General features: G+C 47.4%; 1 protein-coding gene across 2 annotated transcripts in view; it reads right to left on the bottom strand.

Moving 5' to 3' along the window:
- GNAO1 (G protein subunit alpha o1) overlaps positions 1 to 21,992 on the bottom strand; it is a gene marked incomplete at its 5' end in the record, with an annotated part of 149,062 nt that extends 127,070 nt beyond the window's left edge. For both annotated transcript variants that reach the window (XM_080936990.1, XM_080936989.1), the window contains 2 exons: positions 21,634 to 21,676; positions 21,875 to 21,992. In XM_080936990.1, coding sequence (XP_080793116.1) covers positions 21,634 to 21,676; positions 21,875 to 21,992 — 161 coding nt within the window. The remainder of the gene's footprint in view (positions 1 to 21,633; positions 21,677 to 21,874) is intronic.
- Positions 21,993 to 23,986: the final 1,994 nt, after the last annotated feature.

Genomic DNA, 23,986 nt, shown 5'->3' with positions numbered 1-23,986 from the left:
TCTATGCAGAGCTTGCTGCTGGGCTCCTAGTGAACAGGACCATTTGCTACTGCTCTCTGTGCTTCTGCATATACTTATACATAAGCAATGCTAGAATAGATGAAGGGATCATCACTATTGAATAGCACCGGCACAAAAGCACCCTTCTAATTTGGCAGTACAGATATTAAACCACTTCAAGAATGGTGGACCAGTGTGGGTTAGTGTGCAGAGGGGTTGCCCATGGAGCGGAGCAGAGGAGACTTGAGCTGGTCTTTGCAGGTCAGATCTGCAGAACAGGAGAACAGGAGCGTGCCTCAGCATCTGCAGCTGCAGAAGCAGGGGTGTGGGCAAATGCCTGGGAAAAGGCATCCTGCAGAGAGGACAGCTTGGGACCCCTGTGATGGGCTTGACTGCATCCTCACAGCCAAGGGAGCTCCAGATGTGAATCAACTTAGGAGCAGAGAGAGGAAAGCATGGCTTTCCAAAGCACTTTCTCATATCCAAGAGGGGCAGGAACCCCTCTCACAGCAGGTTTGACATTAGCATTGTTCAAACATCATTTTTACCTTTGTACCAATACCTTCAAGTTTACCTTAGCACAGATTACCTATAAAGCCATGATTTTGTTGTGTGAGAGACACAGTAACATATGTGTTCCTTTGCATACTACTCAACCTTTAGGCTACAATAGGAGAGTCTTGGCCTGTAGCTCTGGGTCCCCAGGATCTACAACTAGGTTATGAGCTTGCTTGCAAGGCATACCTCAGGCCAAGCTCACTCCTGTGTCAGCATTCTGAATGAGGTCTGCGAGTCAGTCTACTACAAGTCTCAGTGTGGTCTGGTACTGCTGATATGGGAAACAGGAGCAGAGTTGGGGGCAGAAGATGCTGTTGATGGGAACCTCCTCTGGCAGGAGACCAGCTGGACCAGGCAGCCCGTGCCCTTTTGTGGTCCTACAGACCACCCAGAAAAGCCTGGCCCAGCCTAGACTGTGTTGATTCACCCCAGTCCATTTATAGTAAGAATCCTTCCATCCTTCCTTCCGTGCTCCTCCTGGGTCAAGATACAAACACACACACACACACACACACACACACACACACACACACACACACACTCAAAGCAGGGCTTGCAAAGGTCTAACAGTCTGAATGTTGGAAAGGCAAAAGTCTGTGATGAAGCTTCATTTCCAACCTCTGTCTGTAAATGAGACACATCACAGATAAACCTGACAAGATCTGTGTGTGTGTGTGTGTGTGTGTGTGTGTGTGTGTGATCACATATAAGGCCCACCTCTGACTCAGCCTAGGTACTTTCTGTTCTTGCTGGGAGAATACTCTTCCCCTGTGTGCTCTGAAAAATCCCTCGTCTCCACAAGTCTGCGCTTCAATCCTGTCTTCTTGGTGTGTGCTTCCGTGACTGCTGTGGAACACCCAGAGCTCCTCTCTTCCCTTCCTCCCTTCATTCGCCATCACAGCATCTATCACAGCTATGATCCTACATCCTACGCATTTCACTTATTTATTGCCTGCCTCCCCTCATTAAAATGTACGATAATCCTTAATGCAAAGATTTGTTTACCTCAGTTCCAATACCCAAGACTGTGTTTGGTGCAAAGTCAGGTCTCCAAATACATCTACAAAGCGGAAGACGGGAATTAACAGTAATGTAGGTATTTCTCCAGTTTCATGTGCTGGTTGTAACAGCTGGAAACAGCCAAATTCTTATGCTCTCTTCCCTAAAATTGTTGATATGTGTCTGGACCCAGCAGTAGCAGTTGGGTCAGGCTCAGCTTTTAGCTTTTGCAGGTAGGCAGATGCCCTGATGCCAAACCAGGGGTAGGGTCCTGGAAATGCCTCTGCCTATCAGGCAGCCCCTGGTGAACCCAGGAGTGTCCGTACCATTTTATAGAAAGTACTACACAGTGCCTGCGCTTGACAGGCTTCATGCCTACCTTCTGTAACAAAGATGCATCTTGACTAAAGACAGTTAGAGAACATGGTGGCAGTAGCCATCCACCACCACGAACATTTGTGCAGCATCTCACCATTTGTCACAAGCAGGCATAAATGGAAAAAAAAAAGCCCGTGTGCTACAGCATGAGCACCCGCCCACCTTTAACTGCACACAGGCCACACTACTTCTCGTCCTACGCACTACTGTGACAAGCCCGGTCATTTAGTTTTCTGGGTCATTATAGATTCAGAGTAGCACGGGGAAGAGGGAAAATGGTGGATAGATCTGGAGGAACACCGGAAGCAGCCAGGTATGACAGATGTCAGTAAGTGAAGAGGCAGGAAAATTGCACAGTGCCTATCAAAGAGGAGTTACTGCGCTCGGGACCATTTAGGGGTGCGGAAGGACAAATTGTTGCATATCAGTTGTCCTCAGGGACGCTGGTGTTTAGCACAAGGCCAGAATAAAAAATGACGACTTAAGGCCATTAGGGGAAAGGTTAAATACTGCTACTGTATTCAGCATTCAAGTAATTTTCCAGACACCACAGGACTAATTTCTTTTGTAAATGTCCCTCCTAGTTTCAAAAAGTCTCCTGGAATTGGTAAACAGAGTAAAATGAACATTTACATTCTTTAAACAGCCAGACCTGCTCTCCCAAGCGGCGCTGTGAGGGACTTCCGGCTGGAGGTTCTCCGCTGTTAGACTTTCCTCTGCCAAGTAGCTGAGGTCTGCATGCTCACATTTCAGAGCCAGGCTAACATCCAGCTTGTCCTTCCTTTCGTCCATTGTTTAATTCTGCAGTTGCATAATTTATTGTCACCCTGGGAAGGGCCATGTGGTACAGAGTAGGAAGCTGTCACACTGAACAAAGCACCCCTGAACTGTGTTCAGAGAACCCCAGGATCCTTCAGCAACCCTGCCCCTGTGTGCAAGCAGCTCCAACATCCACCAGTTGGTAGGGAGGAGCTGAGAACGGTACACAAATAAATTCTCTGTAGTCTACTGTATAACAAAACAGGGTGGTGAAACCCCAACCACTCTCTGGAGTCAAGACTCAGCATACATAAGGTAATTCCTAATATGGTTCCTAGAAACCAACAAGTTGGTAACTGACTTCCTCTGTGGGGAGGGAATACTGGGGAGAGGGCAGGAACCCAGGGCAGGAATTCAAACAAGAGTTGACAGTAACCAGGCCGCAAGAACCTGGATCTGTAGATACAGCTTTTTAAGAGGCAGCAGAAGACCTGCAGGTAGCCAAGGAAGGCCTTGTGAGACAGAAGGAGAAAACAGGAGGTTTGGAGGTTTTACTGAATGTCTGAATTCCAATATAGATGATATGTAGTCATATGCCACATGTGGCACAAACAGGTCAGGACACACATGACCGGGCACACAGATCTCCTCTAGCCCTAGCTCTCCAATCACAAGCCAAGGCATGATCCTAAGTAAGGTCTGGATAACTTCTCCGAATATCAAGACCTTGCTCCAGTGAGGGTCAAACTGGCTATGTCTATTGGGCATCTCAAACCACAGGTGTCCAAAACACATTATTTTTCCTCCACAGCTGGCTTTCTCCAGCCCCTCCTTAATGTTTTTCCTTTGGAAATCACAAGAAGTAAGACCAGATTTCTTTTGTTCTGCTTCCAGTCATAAGAATTAACTATTAGAATTTATACAGAATTTATGGTTGATGAGTACAAAATCAGTACACAAAATGAATTCTATCTCTTCATACCAGGAACAATAAAAAGAAATTTTCTGTAGAGCAAAGTCAAAAGAATGATGACAAGGCACAGGCTAAGAGAGAACACTTACAAAAACCATGTCTGACAAACACTATTAGTCAAACTATAATAATTATTCTCTCTCTCTCTCTCTCTCTCTCTCTGTGTGTGTGTGTGTGTGTGCGTGTGTGTGTGTGTGTGTGTGTGTGTGAGTTGCAGGTACACATGCAGGCCAGAAGAGGGCGTCATCAGAACTTCTGAAGCTGGAGTTACCTGCAAGCAGTGCTGGTAACTAAGTTTTGCTTTCTCCCTGTACTTTTAGCTGCCACACCATCTTTCTGGCTTTAAACTATACTAATTCTGAAGGCTCAATAATAAGAACGGTAACAACTTGCTTTTCAAATGAGCAAGAGACACCTTGCTAGAGGAGACCGAGATGGCAAATGAGTCAGTAGCAATGGCCCAACATCACACCATTAGGGAGTTAACATTACTGAGAAACCGCTACACACAGACCTGAAATTCACAATGCTGACAGCACCAAATGCTGGGAAAGACATGGAGCAACAGGAGCTCTCATTCATTATCGGTGGGGACATGACGCATCTGGTCACTCTGAAATAATTTAGAGGCAATTGTTTTATGTTTTGTTTTGCTTTGTCTTTTCAAAACTTCATATTCTTTTATATGATCCAAGCAATTGTGTTCTTCGATATTTACTGAAAGAACTTAAAACTAGTCTCCCATAAAACCTGCACATGGGAGTGTACAGTAGCTAAAAACTGCTACCGCACTATTTTTTATTATATAAAATCAACATCAAAATTTGGAAGCAATGAAGACTTTCACCCTCACACACAGAGGAAGAAAGGCAGCAACCTATGGTAAGTCATATGTGAAATCTTGGTCAGCACTAACAGTAAGCGGACTCGGGAAGTGAGAAGGGAAGAAGGGAACGTGAACAAAGTCAGTCTGCAAAGGCTGCAATCTCCACGTGCTTACAGGAGACCAAGCTAAGAACACGGTGACAAGACCAGTCATTGCCAGTGCTCAGAGAAAGAGGGATTAGAAATAGAGGAAGCGCAGGAAGATTTAGGGCAGTGAACATTCTATTTATGCTATTATAATGAGGCATACATGCCATTGCACACTGTCTACACTCAAGGATGTACACCAAGTGCAAACCCACGGGTGAACCATAGCTCCAAGTGACTGCATGCTCACGGATTAGAAAGACTCTAGACATTTAAAGACATTAGTTCTAATCAAACAGATTAGAGAATTCAAAAAATCAAAGTCACAAGAAAGTTGTCAGTGTGTGTGCGTATGCATATATTGTATATAAAAATTTTAGCACTTGTACTCAAAGGGCCAATAGCTTGGGCACACAAAAAAGGAACAAGGTAAGGAGATTCGCTACATCAAATATGAAGACACTTATGAAGATATATTACTTATAATACTTTGGTGATAGCTTAAGAATAAAATCAGCCAATAAACTCCCTGCATGCATAAATGCATTGTTTACAGCACAGACAACTTCACAGAATAGGGTCATAAAGAATGGCCTTTTCCATGATGATGCTGGAATAAGTGAGCGTCCATTTGGGGGAACAAAACTGGAACCCTATCATTCATCAAACACAAGAATTAATTACCAGTAAATTAAACAGCTACACAGGAAGGGGGAAAACCTCAAAGTGTTTTGAAGAGAGTGACAAAAAGGAGGACAGCGTTTGTCACCTTGAAAGAAAAGCTCCTTAACTAGGACACAAAAAACAGTAGCTATAAGAGAAAGAAAACATGGCTGCATTAGAAACGAGGACATGTCTTTATCACAGACGCACCATCAGAAGGTTACGGAGGAGGACGGGATGCAGGACAGGGCGAGCATCTACAAACTAAGGAGATCAGAACTTAGGAATAGTCAGCAAGAGAACAAGATGCTCAACAAGACAGCAAACAACTGTTCACTAGACACGAAAAACTGTTCTGCTTTTACACCCATCTAGAACACAGGAGGCAAATGCACAGTGAAGACACACCACCCTGTATGTTGGCCTAAGTCTGACAATAGGGGTCTCTCCACTAGTCTGACAGAAAATGTTACTGTCACACTGTGGAAAGCACTGCAAACTATGCAGTTAAAATCCCTACCAATTCCACAGCAGAACCCTTTACAAATGCATGCTCCACAGAACACACACACACACACACACACACACACACACAAATGTATTCAAAGCAGCATTCTTTGTAATCAGTTCAAACTTTAAAAAGGCATAGTCATGGCTGGTGTACAGCAATAAGTACCACACAGCAAAGAAATGTGCATATATAGCACATTTTCATGCATGTTCACAAATGTTTCTAGGTGCTCCATAAAACATTACAATTATTAATAATAAATGATACAGTATGTTATATAATATTATATAGCAATCAAAAGTGAACAAATCCCAGCTATATATACCCATTTGGGTAAATATTATACACATAAAATAGTATAATGGTACAGTGGTACAGTTCCAACTATGTCAAACTCAGGCAAAAGCTGCACAGTGTGATTAAAGGCTCCATACCCTGGTGTGAACTCTACAGAAAGAATGGAGACACCTGCCAGAAAAGTCAAGATCCCAGATATGAGGAGGAAGCTATGACTGGGAGGGACACTTAGAGACACTCCTGGGTACTAGCAATATCCTGCCTTTTAACATAATGATAACTACTTAAGCACTGCCTTTTAAAAACACCTGAAAGAGACATAAACTCCATTCTGTGTATGTTCTGTTTTGTGGTACAATTATATGTTTGGGGCTGGAGCGATGGAGTTAAGAGTGTATCCGCTCTTAACCGAGAGAACCAGAGCTCTGTTCCTAGGACTCACATCAGTGCTCACACCTGCCCATCACTCCAATGTTCCCTTCTGGATTCCACATATATGAATAATTAAAAGTAAAATTCTTAAAATACAAAAAATATTAGAAATATATACGCTCTTTAATTTTTTTAAATTATTTTATACGTAAGGGTATTTTGCCTGCATGTGTGTTTGTGAACCACTGTGAGCCTGGTGCCTACAGAGGTCAAAGAAGGAGTTACAGATGGTTGTAAGCCACCATGTGGGTGCTAGGAATTGAACCTGGGCTCTCTTTAAGATCAGCTACTGTTTTAGTTGCCGAGGCAACCTTACAGCCTCTTACTCAACTTTGAATGACAGCTTCTTTCCCTTCTTTAGTTGTTTATTTGCACTTTATGCATATAGGTGCTTTGCCCGTATGTATATGGAGGGCCTGCAGAGGTCAGAGTTGTTAGTTTGCATGTGGGTGCTGGGAATTGAACTAGGGGCCTCCGGAAGAGCAACCACTGAGCCATCTCTGCAGCCCTAAAAGTAGTTTCAATGTTACTCCTCCTTTGGGGGCGCCTTCCCCATTGTCTTCACTGGTGGGAGCTACAAGTGGGACTTCATCTCATGTGGTGGCAGAGTGCACCAACTCTAGAGACAGCTCTGCTTCGAGGGACAGATGCGGATTCCATTTGACTCATCATTATACTCGGTCTACGGTGCCCTCCACACTGAGTGCTCCACAAGCAATTAACAGCATGTGTAAGTGTCTGGATTGGTAAAAAGTAAAAAGCTCTGAACTGGGCAACTGGCAACAAAACCACACCAAACTGAGTTAGCTTTGCTAAGGCTGGATCCCACAGTGCACAGAGCAATGGTTCCACACTAGTTAGCAACAGAAAACCATTTTGTTCCTAAAATAAGGTGATACCAATAGCTATCGTTTGAGGAATTTGAGCTATGTGCTGGCTACTCTCAGCCGCATCACCTCACTTCATCTTTGTTAATTTTTTTCTCTCTGGTCAATGATTAACCGAGATTCGGCAAACAGTCATTTCTCTTCACACCATGACGATGGCCATGCAAAGGGCAAACCCGTGTCTGCAGCTGTACGCACTTCGTTTCACCTCGACTTCCTCATCTGTAAAATGGAGATGCTGTGATATGTACCTGTGCACTCTGTTCAGCTAGACTAGACATGGCTCAAAGGGCTGAGGGACTTGAAGGGTCCTTGGAAGCAAGGGCACTGGTGAGCGGGCCCTGCGGGCTGCACCATGAGGCAGATGGTTTCTATCCACTCGAGCTTATACGGCAGCTGTAAAGGGAAGCTGGGCAAACAGGAAGACTAGGAACACGCATCAATAAACCGGTGTGAGCGAGTTCCCAGGAACAGCATGTAATAGTCTATAGTCTCTAGACTATGAGAAGGCCTGGATGAAGGAACTGCCCTCCAGTGGGCTCTCCCTCCAGGCCTCTCCGTCACCATCCTCCACACAGTAGACGTGACACTTCTGCTCAAGCTGACTGCGGCGCCCTTTACATTTAAATTGTAGTTTAAAGTGATCCTTTGACAGTTCCATAAATTTATATAATACCTCCTAGTCATATTTACCTTCAACTTTCTCTTAGCCCTTCCCCCCCTCCCCACTTCTGACACAGTCTCTCTCTAATCCAGGCAGGCCTTGAACTGGCCATTTTTCTGCTTCTGCTTCCTGAGTTCAGGGATTACAGGTATGACCCATCACACACGGCATCCTGTATATTTTACTAGACAGGTTTATTGATGTGTATTAACTCAGAGTAAATCCACCTTTAAGAAAAAAAATACACAGTTGTATAACTATGAGCCCAATTAAGGCGTGGACTATTCCCACTTGGCTCCCAGAGAAGCTCCCCTGTGTGCCTTCACAGTCCACGCCTCCCCCCAACCTGCATCTCAGTCCCTCAAAACCAAATGCTACAACTTCTGTCTTTCTGGTTTTGTCTTTTCTTGAACATAGAGGGATCTTTTAGACTTTTACATTTAATTTTTACATTTATTATTCTCTGTCCTCCTTTGTGTGTGTGTGTGTGTGTGTGTGTGGTGTGTAGCATGTGTATGTGTGCTTGTATATGTAGTATGTGTGTAATGTAGAATGTGTGTGTGTGTATACACTACTACTAGTAGTGGTCAGTTTTCTCCTTCTACCATGTGGGTTCTGGGATTGAACGTAGGTGTTTTCAACTTGGCTGCAGGTACTTTTAGCCACGGAACCATCTTACCAGCCCTACGTGGATCTTTTAAATATACAGTCACATCTCTCACGGCATTCATAATAAAACCCCAGTTCTACTGCGCAGCTACCAGGACCATATGCTGCCCTATCAGCCTCTGTAGCTTCATCAGGCTTCACTCCTCCATCCACTGGTCCAGCTTCATTAGTTTATTAGCTTCTGCTGATTCCTGCCTCAGGGCCTTTGCATTCCGGCTGGCTTTCTTACCCCTTCTCTCCCTAATGATTTTCCATTATTTAACCCCAATTTCCTCCTCGGGGACACACACCACTCTATGAAATAACCTAATTTTCCTCGTTTATTTACTGTATCCCTTCCCTAATGCTGTCACATCCTGATGACAGAAGTTTGTCTATACTATTGAGTTCTATTCCTGGAAGGGAAGAGAGTGCAAAAAAGCAGCTGGTCCTCCATTGATATTTATAAAGTAAACACTCATGTGTCAGTGATAGAGTGTAGTGAGATCCATTGATGGCTACAGGTCTAAGGAAACATCCAAAGAAATGGCCATACAGCCTCACATGGGGGTCGGGCAGCACAGGAGGAATGGCTTAGAACTAAGTTCTCCCTCTGTCATTCTACCACCTGTCCCAGATTCCCCCCACTAATGGGGGCTGGTGGTCTGTGGAGGAATGTGGAGATACATCAGGAGCCTCTTGTCTCTGCCCACTGGTGTCCTTGGGCTAGTCTACCTCCTAAAACATGGGTTTCCAGGCTTGTTTATACCTGCCCTGGCTGGAGTTCCTCACACAACCATGTCAGGCTGACAAGCCTACCTCCTCTCCATGTAAATTCTCTCAGGGACTCCAGAAGTTGTCTTGCCTTTGTCTTCTAGTCAGCACCTGGTCCTTCCTGCAACCCTGACAGTGTGAAACACATCTCTACATCCTCAGGGGAGAACACGTGGACCAACAGGTGGGTGTCCACAACTCCCGGGCATCCCAGTTTCTTCCTCCCTCAGCACTAGGGACTTGAAAGGTTTTGTTGCTTTTGTTACATCAGCTGGAAATGGCCATGGGAGAAAGAGGGAATCCCTTCCTGGGAGGGCATCTGCTTTGCTGAATAGCAGGATTTAAATTATGATCTTAAGACTGAACCAGAAACTTAACAGACCAGTTCAGGTTCCGAATGTCATACACAGAATGCTGAGACCTTGAGAAATTAGGGAACTTGCCAGAGCCACAGGGACTTGAGGTTTTTTTTTTTTTTTTTTTTGACTCTTAGTCCAGATTTCTTTCCACCACTGAGATTTTCTTCAGTCTGGCTGCTGTCCCTTTCCTCCACGGACACTGCTCTTTCAGAGGTCAGTAGTTCAAGTCACAGAATACTGTAGCCTTTCCTCATTTCTCATGTCTCCTCCTTTACACTTTCAGCTTCTTCCAGAGCTTCTGACCTCTTGGCCCTGTTGCTAGGCGAGGCTTCAAATAGGGACCCATGCAGGTGCCCTGGCTCACTTTCACCTTGAGGATTCCTCCTGTCCATATGTATCCCAGGGAATGGCATGTACTTCCAAGATCCTACCAGAAAGGTTAGCTGAGCACAGTTCTTTTAGATAAGATCCCTTCTCTAAGCTAAAGAAGTTTCTCTCAAATACACTGATCAACATTCCCAGAAATTGACTCTAAAGAACCCAAGATACCTGCTCATGGTTTGACCTGGTTCCTCTCCTGAGCCATGTTTTTCTTCTACTATTGCTTTCCAACCTGCTGGTTTGGTATAAGCGTCACCACAGACACACCAGAAGGATGCTCTCAGCCTAAGCCCTACCAGACACTAGTCTGCCTCTAACAATCTCTTCCCTTCACCTCTGTACCAATGATCAGGAGAACTACAAGCCAGTTTCTTTCTTCCTTTCCAGTCACTTGTCATACTCCCTGAGGTCCCCAACCTTGTCAAGATATAAACAGCCTACCACTCCTCTGCACAAGGGCCTCAGCTGTGCTCAGGTCTGGATTTTAAGCTTTCCCTGCACTCTTTCCTTAGGTCTTTTTGCAAGCTCTTTCCCTTCTGTCGGATGATTATGGCTATAAGGGACAGGATCTCAGTTCATGCTTTGTGTCAGGGCTCGGGACATAGCTCAGTGGTAGAAGTACTTGCACAGCAGGATGTGCAAGGCCCTGAGTTCAATCCTCAGCACCTCTTCAAAACAACGAAAAACTCCTTAAGTCCATTAGAAAAAAAGGCAGAATCTGATTTGCTCTCTCAACTTCCTAGATTGGAGTAGGACCATCAGATGTCTCGTCTCCCCATTCCTCCATCTCCCAAACTCTCAAAACCTCAGTGCAAACCAGGCCTCAGACAGCTCCAGGTTTCCACCCTCTTTGCTCCCCACTGGGTACAACTGGGTACAGCTTCCTTTTCATACAAATGCCAGAGAAAGGCCTGGCTTAAGTCACATACCCACCCCAGGGTCACTCACCTTGGAACAGCCTGAACCTTGTGCCCACTTGTGTATTTGAGCAGCACTGACCACCAGGTCCCCTATTGGCCTGCAGCCCATAGAAGGGGAGTCTCCTGAGCTTTCATTGCTCCAGTCAGCCCCAAGCCAATCCAACCCAAGCTCCTACCCAAGTTAAATCTGCCACTGCTGCCTCTCACCACCTTCAAGTCTCTGGTTATCTCCTGTGATGGACCCAGTTCTCTGAGAGTAAGGACTGGAGCCTTCTGCAATCAATGAAGATCTGTTCTAAAGGCGTGACTCAAAAACAAAACAAAACGAGACAAAACAACAACAAAAAGTCAAGACTGTTATTACTATGCTCCTGGAGACGAGCCTGTTCCTCACCGAGTCTTTAAGCATATACGGCTGTACCTAGCACACACCGGATATGTGAATGGCTAAGTGGTCTGGAGAGAATGAAGACAGTCCTCGGGATTCCAGTAAGTGAGCACAGCTCTCTTTCTCATTTCAGAGAGAAAATGAAATGGGAAGACAGAGGTCTCCCTCACCCTCTGCTCCTCCAAACCCTCTCAAGTCTTATGGCCCCCTCAGGAGCAGGAAACATGGTGTGGTCCTGTCCAGTTCAAGCTGTGCATCCCTTGGTAAGTGGGGGTGGGAAGACTCTGCTTCCTCCCTCATCTCCTCCTTTTCTGTGCCTTTAATTTCTGCCTCTTTGACCCCACCCCATACTCTCAGCTTTCCAAGAAACCCAAGCCTTCCCATGGTAGCCAAGAGAACAAGAATCTGGCCCTCCTCAGCCCCCACCCCTCCGCCTCACCCCGTCTTAGTCTCCTCCCTTCCAAGGCTGATGCATGAGCTAAATGGGTCTCCATTCATGACCCTACCACTTTCCTCAGACCCACACACTTAACTCCTACTACAGTCTGGCTTTTCTTTCACCACACCACTGAAAGTGTTCTTGTTCAAATCACCGACTTGCCACACTCGGTGGACACGTGCCAGCCTCGCCTTCTCCTACACTGGTAATATCTGAGTCACCCTCGGTGCCCCTGCTTTATTTTCATGATCTTTCTCTGCCTTGGGGTCCCTTCCCGTTTCTATCTCAGGCCCTTCTTTTGAAGGTGTTATTTTGGGAGCTCTCTGTGAGTATGCATGCATGCCCTTCTGCCAAACTCACGTGGCCTGCTGGGGTAACCCATCCCACTCACTGTCCACACTGCCATCTTTCTTTCCCTTCCCCTTCCCCTTTTCTTCCTCTTAGCTATGGTAATAAACATCAATCAGAGACCCCAACCAGGAATCCTGGACACATTCTGATCAATCCTGTCAAAAATCGATATTTTCCTCAATCAATCTTTCAACCAATCTTCAGGCAAGTTTAATCACTTCATTGCCCAAATATGCCTTCTTTCTGTCTGCCCCCACCTGCTCCCTCACCCCTAGCGCCACCCCAATGGCTTTACCTTAGTTCCTGACAGTTTCCCACCTGTATTGTACAAGTGACTTTCCATCTGTTCCCCCAGGCTTTAATGCACTGACCCTGTCATCTATTTCCTCGTGGTGGCCGTTTGTCATCTTCAGAATAAAATCAAGGTGTTAGCATAGCACGATCCAGGGTCCGCCTCACCTCTCCTTCCTCATTTTGTAACACTGAGAATTACCGCATCCCTAACTGCATCCCTAGCATCTTCTGAGTGATGTATCCAGCCTCTGTACATTCTGGCCTTCTACTGGCTTTCCATTTTTCCACTTGGCTATCATTTGTTCTGAAGTTTTGTCCCATGGGCCATTTTACTCAGTTGACTTCCCTGACCTTTCTGCCTGAGAAGCCACCCTCTGTTTTCATTTAGCACACTGCACACACAGACATCAAGTGTACGACCCTCTTACAAGGAAGCTCTGGGTTCCTCGAGGCCAGGGACTAAGTAAGACTTTCCTCTCTATATCCATGACACCCTGACCTCATGTTTGTGGCTGTATCTCCTTCCTGTCTTCCCACAGTCTTCTCTAAGCCACCTCCATGAGTCAAAGCCAACGTTTTTGGAAGCAGCTTCCCTCTGCTGCCACAGAGACATGGCTCACACCTCAAAGATAGGGATAGAAAAGACAGGAGCTCTTTGGGTGGTTCCTAGGGAAAACTACTACTGGTATCCAAATCAATGTGATACATGAGGACCGCCAGCACTACTACATTCAGAAGAATATCAGCACAATTGGGCCTGTGCTAGTGTCTCAGTCACCAACCGTCACCAAAACATGTGACATCCAATTTATAGATGGATTTCAGACCCCAGATTCCAGTTCCCCATTGTCCATACTGGTGGTAGTCACCTATTAAGAATTATGGTGTTACAATGGAAGAGACAGGCTTGGAATTAGACAAATCATTGCCTGAATGAGACTGTCACTAACTTACTAACTTGTATGACCTTGAACAAACCATTAATGTCTCAGATACCTCCTAGCCTCTTATCTGTAGGACAGAAATGCTATTTCCTCACGAGTTGTGAAACCACAAATGAAGATAACAGATTGAATAACCTTAGCCACTAAAAGCGTTCAATATTATTCTGATTTATGCAAACCGAGGCATATTCCTATGCACCTTATGTCTTCTTGTTCTTTTCTTCAGTCAGTGTTCTGTGAGCAGTTCCTTTGCACCAGGTTGAGTGTTCTAGTGCCTGAGGGAACAAGTAGCCACCTTTCCTTTAGGGAGTGTGGATGAAGAAGGGACACCCAGACTACTAAGGAGTAAACACATTAACATCTAATTAATTTACAATGGGTGATATGCAAGGGGTGGGGGTTAAAGATGACCCTGGGCCACTTTACAGCACAGGGAAGGTATTCTTATTGGTAACATTTCTTTCTCCTGTTCCTGTTTCTTTCTTTTCTATTGAGACAGAATCTTGCCTTAAACACTCCCATGGAAACTGAGCTGATCCCACGAAGTGGTCCTTATGTTTCTCTGAGCTTACAAGTGTATGCATCTCTCCTGACTTACAGGTAACAAGCTTCTATAGAAAACCTATCTGTGATCTAAGACAAACCTAGAATTCAGAGCAAATCCTTGGCCGTGGAGTCTTTTTCTTGTATATCACCTTCCATTTTCCATTTTGCTTGCTTCTCAGACAGTTGACAAAGCAAGGGGCAAATTCTATTAGTCTTGCAGGATTTTATTTTACCTTAATTTTTTTGGTGCTATGAAAAGCACAATATTTTTCCTCTTCTCTGTGAAGAATATTAGAACTAAAGACAGCTCAGCAGATAAAAGCTGTGGGTGGCAGATACTCCCACTCTCCCCTCTGCATTTCAGGCTTCCAGGTTTCTCTTTGCATTTATTGTTACCTTAGAGCTAGAAAAGACACTAGAGAAATTTCACAGTGAAAGCCATCCACAGTTAAGAGACAAACCACCCAGGGCCAAGAAGGACTAAATGGTCTGCCCAGAGTCAGCCAAAGAATGAGTAAAGATTACCACACACTTCCCTATCCTGATTCCCTGGCTCTTTAGCATCTGAACCCAGACACGTTCCTGTACATGTAGCCCTCCATGGTGAATGGCAGGGTTGTCTCTACTTTTGAACATCCTAGAAGCTACAAACCCCTTCTCTCTAGATCTTTCTCCTACCAGTGACATCATGTTTCACACTAGCAGGATTTTCTGGTTTGGGAACCATTTCTCCATGAAAAGTTCAGCTAGACATGTTTTTGTCAGAATGCTTCTCAGTACTATGACTTTGCTGGCTGGCAGTTTCTGGTCTAGGTTTTATTGTATAGTTATATGATTCTTAAAGGACTTGCATGGGTATCTCATACCCTCTCAGGATAGAACCACAGTTGATGCTAGGGAGTGGGGGAGGGGGAAGAGAAGGAGAGAGGGAAAGGAGAGGCAGAGAAAGACAGACAGACAGAGAGAGACAGAGTGAGGTTGAGTTACACTCTCAGTTTCAGAGACCATTAAGGGACTGGGCACACCTGGTCCAACTCTTTCAGGAAACTGCTCTCACAAGCAGGAGCAGGGGTTCAGTGCTCTTTCCCACCCTGTAACACCACCCCGGTCTCTTGGGCTGAAGCGGCTGCGCCATCAAAAATGTCACATCAGTTATGACGACATAATTTGTTATATAACTGCTGCTGCAGAGTAGGCAAGGGAAGCGACCATGAGCAGAGTGTGAACCACTGTCCCTCCTCGACGGCTCAGAGGTCAGCCAAGTCCATACTTCCAAGAGAACTACATGGGGGAAATAACCGCCCACTAATCAATCAGAGGAATGAAAACGGAACTAATCTTTGTATAATGACTTTTATGTTTCTGTCACGGTTATATTTCCCATGCTAACTCAGTTCACGCTTGCACCAGCTTTAAATACCTGCTTCGACTACCAGCCCTGTCTCAGAGGCAAGAAAACAGAGATGCCAGAGATGGTAGTAGACTTGAGATCTTAAGGCCGGTTGCAGAATAATTTTCTTAACCCCTCTCTCTTTCAGAGAAGCACGCCAACCAGCCTCTCTAAGTAAGAAGCCATCCATCTATTTGCCTGGTCAGTCAGTTTCCACTCTTTCTCCTCTTGCTCTATCTACTAATTGCTGCTTGTTCAACAATGTCCTTTCTACCAGGGCTGGATGGTATAATGACAAAGATGTGATTACAAATGGGATATAAGTTTAAACAAATTCCTGGAATAGAGTTCATCTGAGCACCTTTAGGCCTTCTGTAATGAAGTCAACAAACATGCACTTGATTTTAAGCCCACACAGTTATGTGCATGAACACACACACACACACACACACACACACACACACTATTTTTTTTTTTTTTTCAGAGTCAAGGTTGTTTTTTGCTAGTGTTAGTTTTGGGGGATAACCCTTCCCATTTTTTTTTCTCAGCCTAGAACCATCCCTATCATGGGCTTGCCAGTTGCCTTTCAGATTAAGGTGGGTTCCTATAATAACAGTAATGCAGAGGTTCTCAACCTGGGGGTCTCCACCCTTTGGGCAGTCCACTGTCTCTAAAAATATTTACATTATGATTCATGACAGTAGCAAAATTACAGTTATGAAGTAGCTGTGAAAATCATTTTATGGTTGGGAATCACCTTAACATGAGGAACTATATTTAAGGCTCGCAGCATGAAGAAGGTTGAGAACCACAGATCTAACTGAACACATCCTGGCATACATGGAAATCAAGTGCCCGAACACACAGAAATGCATTCACATGAGCACATGTCAGAAAAGTAGGCCCTATTCTACTCAGAGCTCCAGAGTTAATTGACATAGTATAGGATAAGCAGCTGAAAACCACCAGTGATCATGGTCTAACTCTTACAGACATGGCCTCCTAAGATGCACAAGAGAACCTAGGTGCCCCAGGCATTAAAAGAAGCAAGCCAGTACCTAAGCACTAATCTAGTTTCCCAAGCATGGGAAAGAAATGCTAGATTCCTATTCAGCCTTGTCAATCTGCATAAAGCTTCACCTACTTAATCCAATGACCACAGACCTTCCCACAAGTACGCAGGTTCCATCTCGAAATCCACTGAGGTTCAAGAATTGCACAGCCAATTCCTGATGAGATCTGGTGGATTGCTGGATGCTCGCCTGGCAAAGTCTGCTGGTATTCACAGCTCAGTGAACAGCAAGAAGGGGATGGAAGGGAGCACCATCCATCAGCAAGGTAGGGCTCCTCTGCTGCTACTGGATCTGATATCCTGTTCACACTCACTCCACCTCTGGTGAGCAAGGTACATCTACTTGAATAAACATGGAGGCAGAAGTGGGGAAGGAGGACAGCCAACAAAGTGACTGCAGAAACAACAGGCCCACCATCTTGGAGAGTAGCTCTCAGGGGACTGCTACCTCTACTGAGAGACCTTTGGGCAAGAGTAGGAGATGCCCTTTTAGATGGCTGTATTTTCACAAAGTAATGGTTGCAAGTTGTCACTTCCCCCTCTGTTAATGCCTGTCACTCACTAAAACGCTGAAAGCACCACAGGCTTGAAGCCAACCAAATGGTCATGACACCCAAGTTATAAAGTCAAGGTCGGCTGGGAGGAGGAAACCACCATCTTTTTGGCAGACAATGACCTTTCAAAACCACCACCTTCTCTGACAGAGTGGCATGCTAAAGCCTTGATCGTAAGGGCTGCGGTGCTTGTATGAATAGCGATATCTTCAATAGGCGAATCCTTAAATTTCCTTAAAAACTGTACTCCAGAAATAAATGTTCCCTCTCCTTCTGCCTATACAGGTAAAGTCTAGTAGGTAGCAAGCCAAGTCTTTTTGCAAACCTTAAACTCCACTTGCTTAAAAAAACAAAACAGAAGCCTAATTCAATAGAGAATGTGGGGTAAGCACCCCAGCAAATGTACCACCTCGGATCAAGGCAAACTGTAGGTTCAGAACAACTCCAGGGGACATTTTACAGTACCATGTCCAAGAATCTGTCACCCAATGTTCAGAACTGGGGAATCAGTTAAAATGACACTCTACTGATTCTATGCATCATAAAATATAATTCTAATTCATTTCTTTGCAAGAGCTCAGAATTCCAATAAAATTTATACTCTCTTTAAAATTTTTATTAGTCTGTGTAAAAACCATCACTAATTATTGAAAAAATGATGGGCTTATATCACAGAAGAGGTCACAGACCCCTAAACACAAGCAAAGTCCTTTAAAGTGCCACATATAGAAAAGGAGCCACTGCTAATTAACAGGACACGTGAAACTATATTTGCATTATATCAAGACTCTGCTCTTGTCTCATAACTTACATGTTCTGTATTGCATGACAGAGACCTTCCAAACACTAATTCACAAATGCTCACACACAAGGGGGAGGGGAGAGGGAGAAGGAGAGAGAAATAAAGGTGAAGGCAGTGCCGGCAAGATAGCTCAGCGAATAAAGGCACTTTGTCATGAGGCTGGCAATTTGAGTTCAATCTCCAATACCTCGCAAAGGTAGAAGAACACACACACACACACACACACACACACACACACACACACACCACACCCCCACACACACCCCACATGCATTAAAATTATAAAAGATTTTAACAACTTGAGAATTAGGCTTCTGGTAAAAAATGATGTAAACTTCCCCTTATGACTAGTATTGAACAGAAAAATTCCAGAGGTCTGACTCTGTAATGGTTCTGGGCTAATGAGGGTAATAGCACCCTGTTCTAAGCAGCACCTCTGCCTGCCAGTGCCTAACGGCTTCCTCTCAGCTGCTACGGGACACATATTCTGATTCCTTCTTGTACTCGACACACCACAACCTGAATGAGGATACAAGCTGATGAGAGCAGCTCCTTGCTTTTCTGAAAACACTGATGACAAAGGATCTGATAACACTCGAATATCAACATTCTTCCTCTCAACCAAAAGGGCTGTGCTACTAGGCCCAGTCCCCGTTAGAAATCCCTGGCTTCCCACAGGGCGTCACCTAGGGCAGACTCTGTAACCATCCAGTTTCATCTGCCGAGGTGAAATCGCACAGCATCTGAATTAACTTACACATATGGCCTGACAGGCTTGTCACCAATCATATTGCACAGGGAGACAGGAAATTGCTTTCTGCAAATGCTACCGAGGCTTTCTAGGCTGGCCCCACCCAGAAAGTACAATCTTCCCCGGCTGCAAATGATTCTCACTCAAGTGGTGATCTCAAAACCCATCTCTGGAAGTGAGGACTCCAAAGGATCTGTCACTGGGATACAGTGACACCAATCTCACATTTTGTGGTTAATAAAACAAGTCCTGTATCCAGCTTGGCACAAGGCCCTGATCTGACTTATTTCAAGCCAAGCTCATAGGAAAAACTGCCATTCGTGAATGCTTCAGGAGGGCAGGTCAGCTGGGTCTTTCGTGGCAAAACTGGCATGCTCAGACCCATTTCTAGTAGACTTTCTGATCAAACCTAGTCGATTTCCTAAAGAGATTTGGCACATTTTGTTCTTAACTGGAAACAAACGAATAAAAAAAATCAATTACAAAAATTTCAGTTTGACAGGCAGTTTTCATGGAAAAGTGGAAATAGAAAAAGAAATGTAGGAAAAGAGAAAAAAATGTTCTGATTTCTGATTTGATCGAATCAAACATGGGCCACTTCACTCCACCTTCCTCAATGCAACTCAATATAAGGAACACAGACTTTTCTCAGGATATCTCCTGTCTTCCTTTAAGATTTTGTGCCCCAGGACTTAATCAGGAATTTCCATTCTAAAGTGGCACACAGATCTCCTCAGAGAGCTAAGCTTTCTTTGAATAAAAAAGGCAAGTTACCCTTTTGGGGACTTGATATGTATTTTTAAACCTCTTATTAAATCAACCTAATTTATGGGGCATGTTCAGGAAGAGCAGGTAGCAAGCTGCTTTGGTGGATGCAAAGTTTCTTTGCTATAGCCTCCCACACGCCCACTCCCACCTCGTTTGCCCTCCCCTCGCTGAGGGTTTCCGAATGTCTTCGGGGCCACGCCGCCATGCCGAAGCCGCCGAAGCCGCTCGGCCCTCTCCGTTTGGACCCCGACTGTGCTCCGAACACTGTCGAGATCCTCCGAGCCCCGCGCCCAGGCCAGGCCGAGCGCAGCCGAGCACCGCCGAGCTCAGCCCCATCGACTTTTCCAGCCTCGGCTGGGCGCTGTCCACCACTTGCAACGCCTGAAACCTCACCCCCAGCTCGGGAGGCCGAGGCTTCTACCAGACTCCCAGTCTGCCACAGCGGATTACAGTCTTTTGAAGTTTTGAAACCTGCCCCTAAGGAGAAAGAGGTGGCGCGGTTTGCATTTCCCGACACGCGAGGGCTCCAGGCAGATGCAACATGCACCTTGTTGCAAAGAGCAATTCCCCAGGCCCCGCCTCCCCATCCATTTGGACTGCACAAGCCCCAGAGAAACCCCAGGCCAAATTACTGGTGGCTCAGAAGGGTGAGGCTAGCCGAAGGGGCCTGTGAGAAGAAAGCCCCCGGGAGCTCTCGAAGGCAAATAAGAGCATGCCAAGCAGATGGGGGAAACCGTCTCCTAGTCGCTGCTCCCTACCATCATGGCGCCGCCTGGAACTCGCTTGTCATGCCTGTTACACATGCAAGAATTTTTGCTTCTTGGTTTTGAAACCGCAAGCACGATTTGTCTCCCACCCACCTTCCCTCGAAAGGGGTTTTTATTTTCCATTGTTTTCCTACGGGATGCAATTACTTCGGCTATTCTGTCAAGTTGAAAAATAATCATTTTTGTTTACTGCACAGCAACCTCTAATTAGGAGCTGTGTGTGCACGAAGGTGTCACAGCAAAGCGACATGGAATCCTCGCTAAACGGTCCTAACGAACTCCTCCGTCCCGAACTGATAGGCCAACGGAAGCAGGGCCAGGAGGCCCGGAAGGCATGCACCCATTCCCTGCCTGTAGGCTCACTAGGAGCTGTGGACTGGATGGAGCAAGAAGCAAGCCAGAGAAGAAGGACGGGCGAGGCTCCTTATTGGGGAAATGTGGAAAGGAAGGAATATCCCATTTTGTTTGAATTTTCAACCATCACTCAAATCCACCCCCAGTTAATTAGGAGGGGAAACTGATATCTAAGGCAGAAGGGGGCGGTGGCAAGTAGGGCCTGAAATCCGCATTGAAGGTAGACAACAGGGAACTCGGCCTAAGCAGAGTGTAAATAGAACGAGAAAGGCTACACAGTGACAGGGAACTGCGGGTGTCAGAAGAGCCAAGGCTGGAGGGCCAGGGAGGAGAGGGGCTGGAGGGCAGAGGAGCCTTGCTTTCATTCAGTCCCACAGACAGCCTCTCCCTTCCACCTCTGCCTCGGATAAGGCTGTGTCTGTCACATCCGCTTGGAAACCCACCCTTTCTTCCTAGTGCACACCCCCTCCCCTAACCCTTGCTCGCATTTGGGGGTTGGGGGGAGGGCCTAAGCCACAGCCACCAGGAATTCAGCACCAAACTCATGAACAGCAAACATTTGATCCTCCACCCCAATCGGCTAGGGCTGGGTCCCCTCCATGTTTTAGTCAAGTTCAAAATCACTGCCTCCAAAGAAGCAGAGGGAAGTGGGTTTCGAGAGGTGGGGTGGAGGAGGAGGAGGGAAAAGAGAATGAGGCAGAGACAGAAATGGAGGCAGCGAAACACGAAATACTCCACGAGCAAGAGTTATCATCATAATCACGCCAATAGTGGGATGTTCTGATCAATATGGCGGACACTGTCATTCATACAACTAGAGGCGCTCCCCTTCCCTCCCCCAAAACACCGACCCCAGGAGTTGGGTGGGGGACCCAGAACCAACGTAGGGAGTGGGGGAGGGGTGGCAAAACCGGGTCTCTTCTGTATGTGCATGAATTAAAAACCAGGCCTAGAGAGCAATATGGGTGAGCATGATAATAAAAACGATATAAAATTATTCTTAATAAAAGTACAAATCCCAGTGCCATCGGGACTTACTTCATCTGCTTCACAATGGTGCTTTTTCCTGATTCTCCAGCCCCTGTTGGGACACAGAGAGGGGGGAAAACTGGTGAGTGTCAGCTCATAGAAATGGGAAGGGGGCTTCAAGGCATGCAAGGGGTGGGCGCTTCTGGGCACATGGTGGTGCCAAGTCAGGGACCAGGTCTCCCGGGGCGCAAGTCCGGTAGGGAACTGTAGCCGGGGTCGAGGGGCGGGGGTGGCTACCGAGGTTTCTTACCCAGCAGGAGTAATTTCACGTCTTTGGCGGCGCTGATGCCATCTTCTTTGAGGTTTTTCTCAATCGCCTTGCTCCGCTCGAGGGCGGCTCTCTCCTCTGCGCTCAGAGTACATCCCATGGTGGCCCCTTCCCTGCCACAGCCCGCACGACTCGGCTGGCACGACTCCCCGGGTCGGCGCGCCCCCCACCCCCCCACAGAGCAGAGCCTGGGCTCAAAGGGGAGAAAATCACGATATCCTCTCCTTGGCTGGGAACAAAATTGTCGAAAGACCAGAATCCCCCCAAAAGGATAGCCTCTATCAAGATTCCAGCAGTGAAGATTAGCGGAGGCTGGCTGGGGTCTGGGGGTGTCGAGGTGAGGGTGGCCGGGGTCTGGGGCTCCGGAGCCAAGAAAGGAGGCGCCCGCGGGCCCGGGAGGCGCGGGTTGCAGGCGCCGAGGCTAGTGCACGACCCAAAATAAATAAAATAGGAGTCGAGGCAGGATCCGCAGCCGGAGCCGGCGGAGGGTGGGGTGGGGGGCAGGGTGGGTCCTTCTGCCGCGGCTGCCGGAGGCGGAGGAGGAGGAGGCGGAGGCGGAGAAGGTGGAGGCGGCGGCGGCGGCGGCGGCGCGGGGTGTGGAGGGAGTGAGTTAGGGGGTGCCGCTAGTGCATGTGCATCGCCGCTCCTCGGCCGTCGGTGCGTCCGCGGCGCCTTCTCCGACCCCCGCGCGCGGGGCAGGGCTGGGCAGAGGGCCGGGCCGGGGGTGGGAGGTGCAGCTCTCTAGCGGGAGGCGGCGTCGCCGGGGCCCAGAACTCGCATCGCTCGGCGGAGCGGACAGGAGACGGGGAAGAGCGCGAGGGAGCCGCGGCCAGCGGGGAGCGCGAGAAGAGGCGGGCAGGGAGGGCAGGGCACGCGCGCGTGCCGGGGCGGGCGGGGAGGGGGGCGAGGCGAGCGCAGCGCGCGAGTTCGCCGGGTCCTGCGCAGCGCTCAGCCAGCCTCCCGCTGACGTCAGCAGGGCCGCGCGCCGGGGCCCGGGGGACAGCGCGGGCGGGGGCGGCGCGCATGCCCGCGGGACGCGTCAGCCAGCGGGCGCGCGGGCGCGCCAGGCGCCGCCCGCTCTCAGGTCCCCCTCCCCCGCGGCTCCGGGAACGTGCGGGGCTGGGGAGGGCGGGGCCTGGGGCCGGGCGCGCGCCTGCGCCCCACCCCGCCCCACCCTGGCCGGTCTCGCGCGCCCGGCCCGCCTCCTGTCAACCCCAGCGCGGCGGTCAGGTGGTCGCCAGCCCTTGGCCCGAGCCTCCAGCTTCCTGGTCCCTCGGGCTCTGCGTCGTGTCTCGGCAGATCGCCCTTCCGATTGTTCTCCTGCGCGGCTGGAGGTGTAGCCCCTAGCCGAGCAATGGTGCCTCAGCTGATGTGAGGAGGTAGTGGATCAGGATAGACCCGCGCACTCCATAATAACGCGCTGGGGCTCAGAGTCGGATTTGGGTCTGCATTTATTGAGCATCTAGTGTATAGAGACTGTGCTCTCAGAGAGGAACGCAGCAGTCTGAGAAGAGGCACGGCCTGTTTCGCAGGAGTTTTGCCTCCTTTAGCCAATGCGAGCCTTACCGCGAGATTCCCACAACCTCTGTTGCTAGAGATGGTTACCATCCATCCTAGAATGGCTTGATGCCAAAGGCCCAGGGTCGGTCTTTCAGGAAAGTCTCTAGCAAGTACTTGTTCCCCTAAAATTTTCTCTATATGATGAACCGATGGTCTCGCTTGGTTCTTGAATTCTTGTATTCCCAGAGCACAAACCAGTAAAAATGAGTTCTTCATAGGTTTTTGATGAGAGGTTTCTTTTTCCTTTCAACTTAAAATAACAAACTACTAGAAGAAATACACCCCATATCTTCTCAAATAGTCAGAAACCAGGGTCAGCTACTCAGCAAACAGCACTGGGGAAAACAGTAGGCAGTTGCCAAAGATCGGTCATGTTCTGGGTGGTCTCTGAGAGTTTGAAGACATTAATTCTTAACTGCACAAAATAGTTTTACAGTCAGTTCTACCAGGCAGCCCCAGGGGCCTTCCTAGATAGAGGAGCCAACAGGCAAGGCTGCCCAGGGAAAAGACAGGGCAAGGGGCCAATGGAAAACA

Source organism: Micromys minutus, assembly GCF_963924665.1.
Source record: "Micromys minutus genome assembly, chromosome: 24".
In the NCBI taxonomy this organism is placed as follows: Eukaryota; Metazoa; Chordata; class Mammalia; order Rodentia; family Muridae; genus Micromys; species Micromys minutus.
This window is presented reverse-complemented; position numbering and strand designations above follow the sequence as displayed.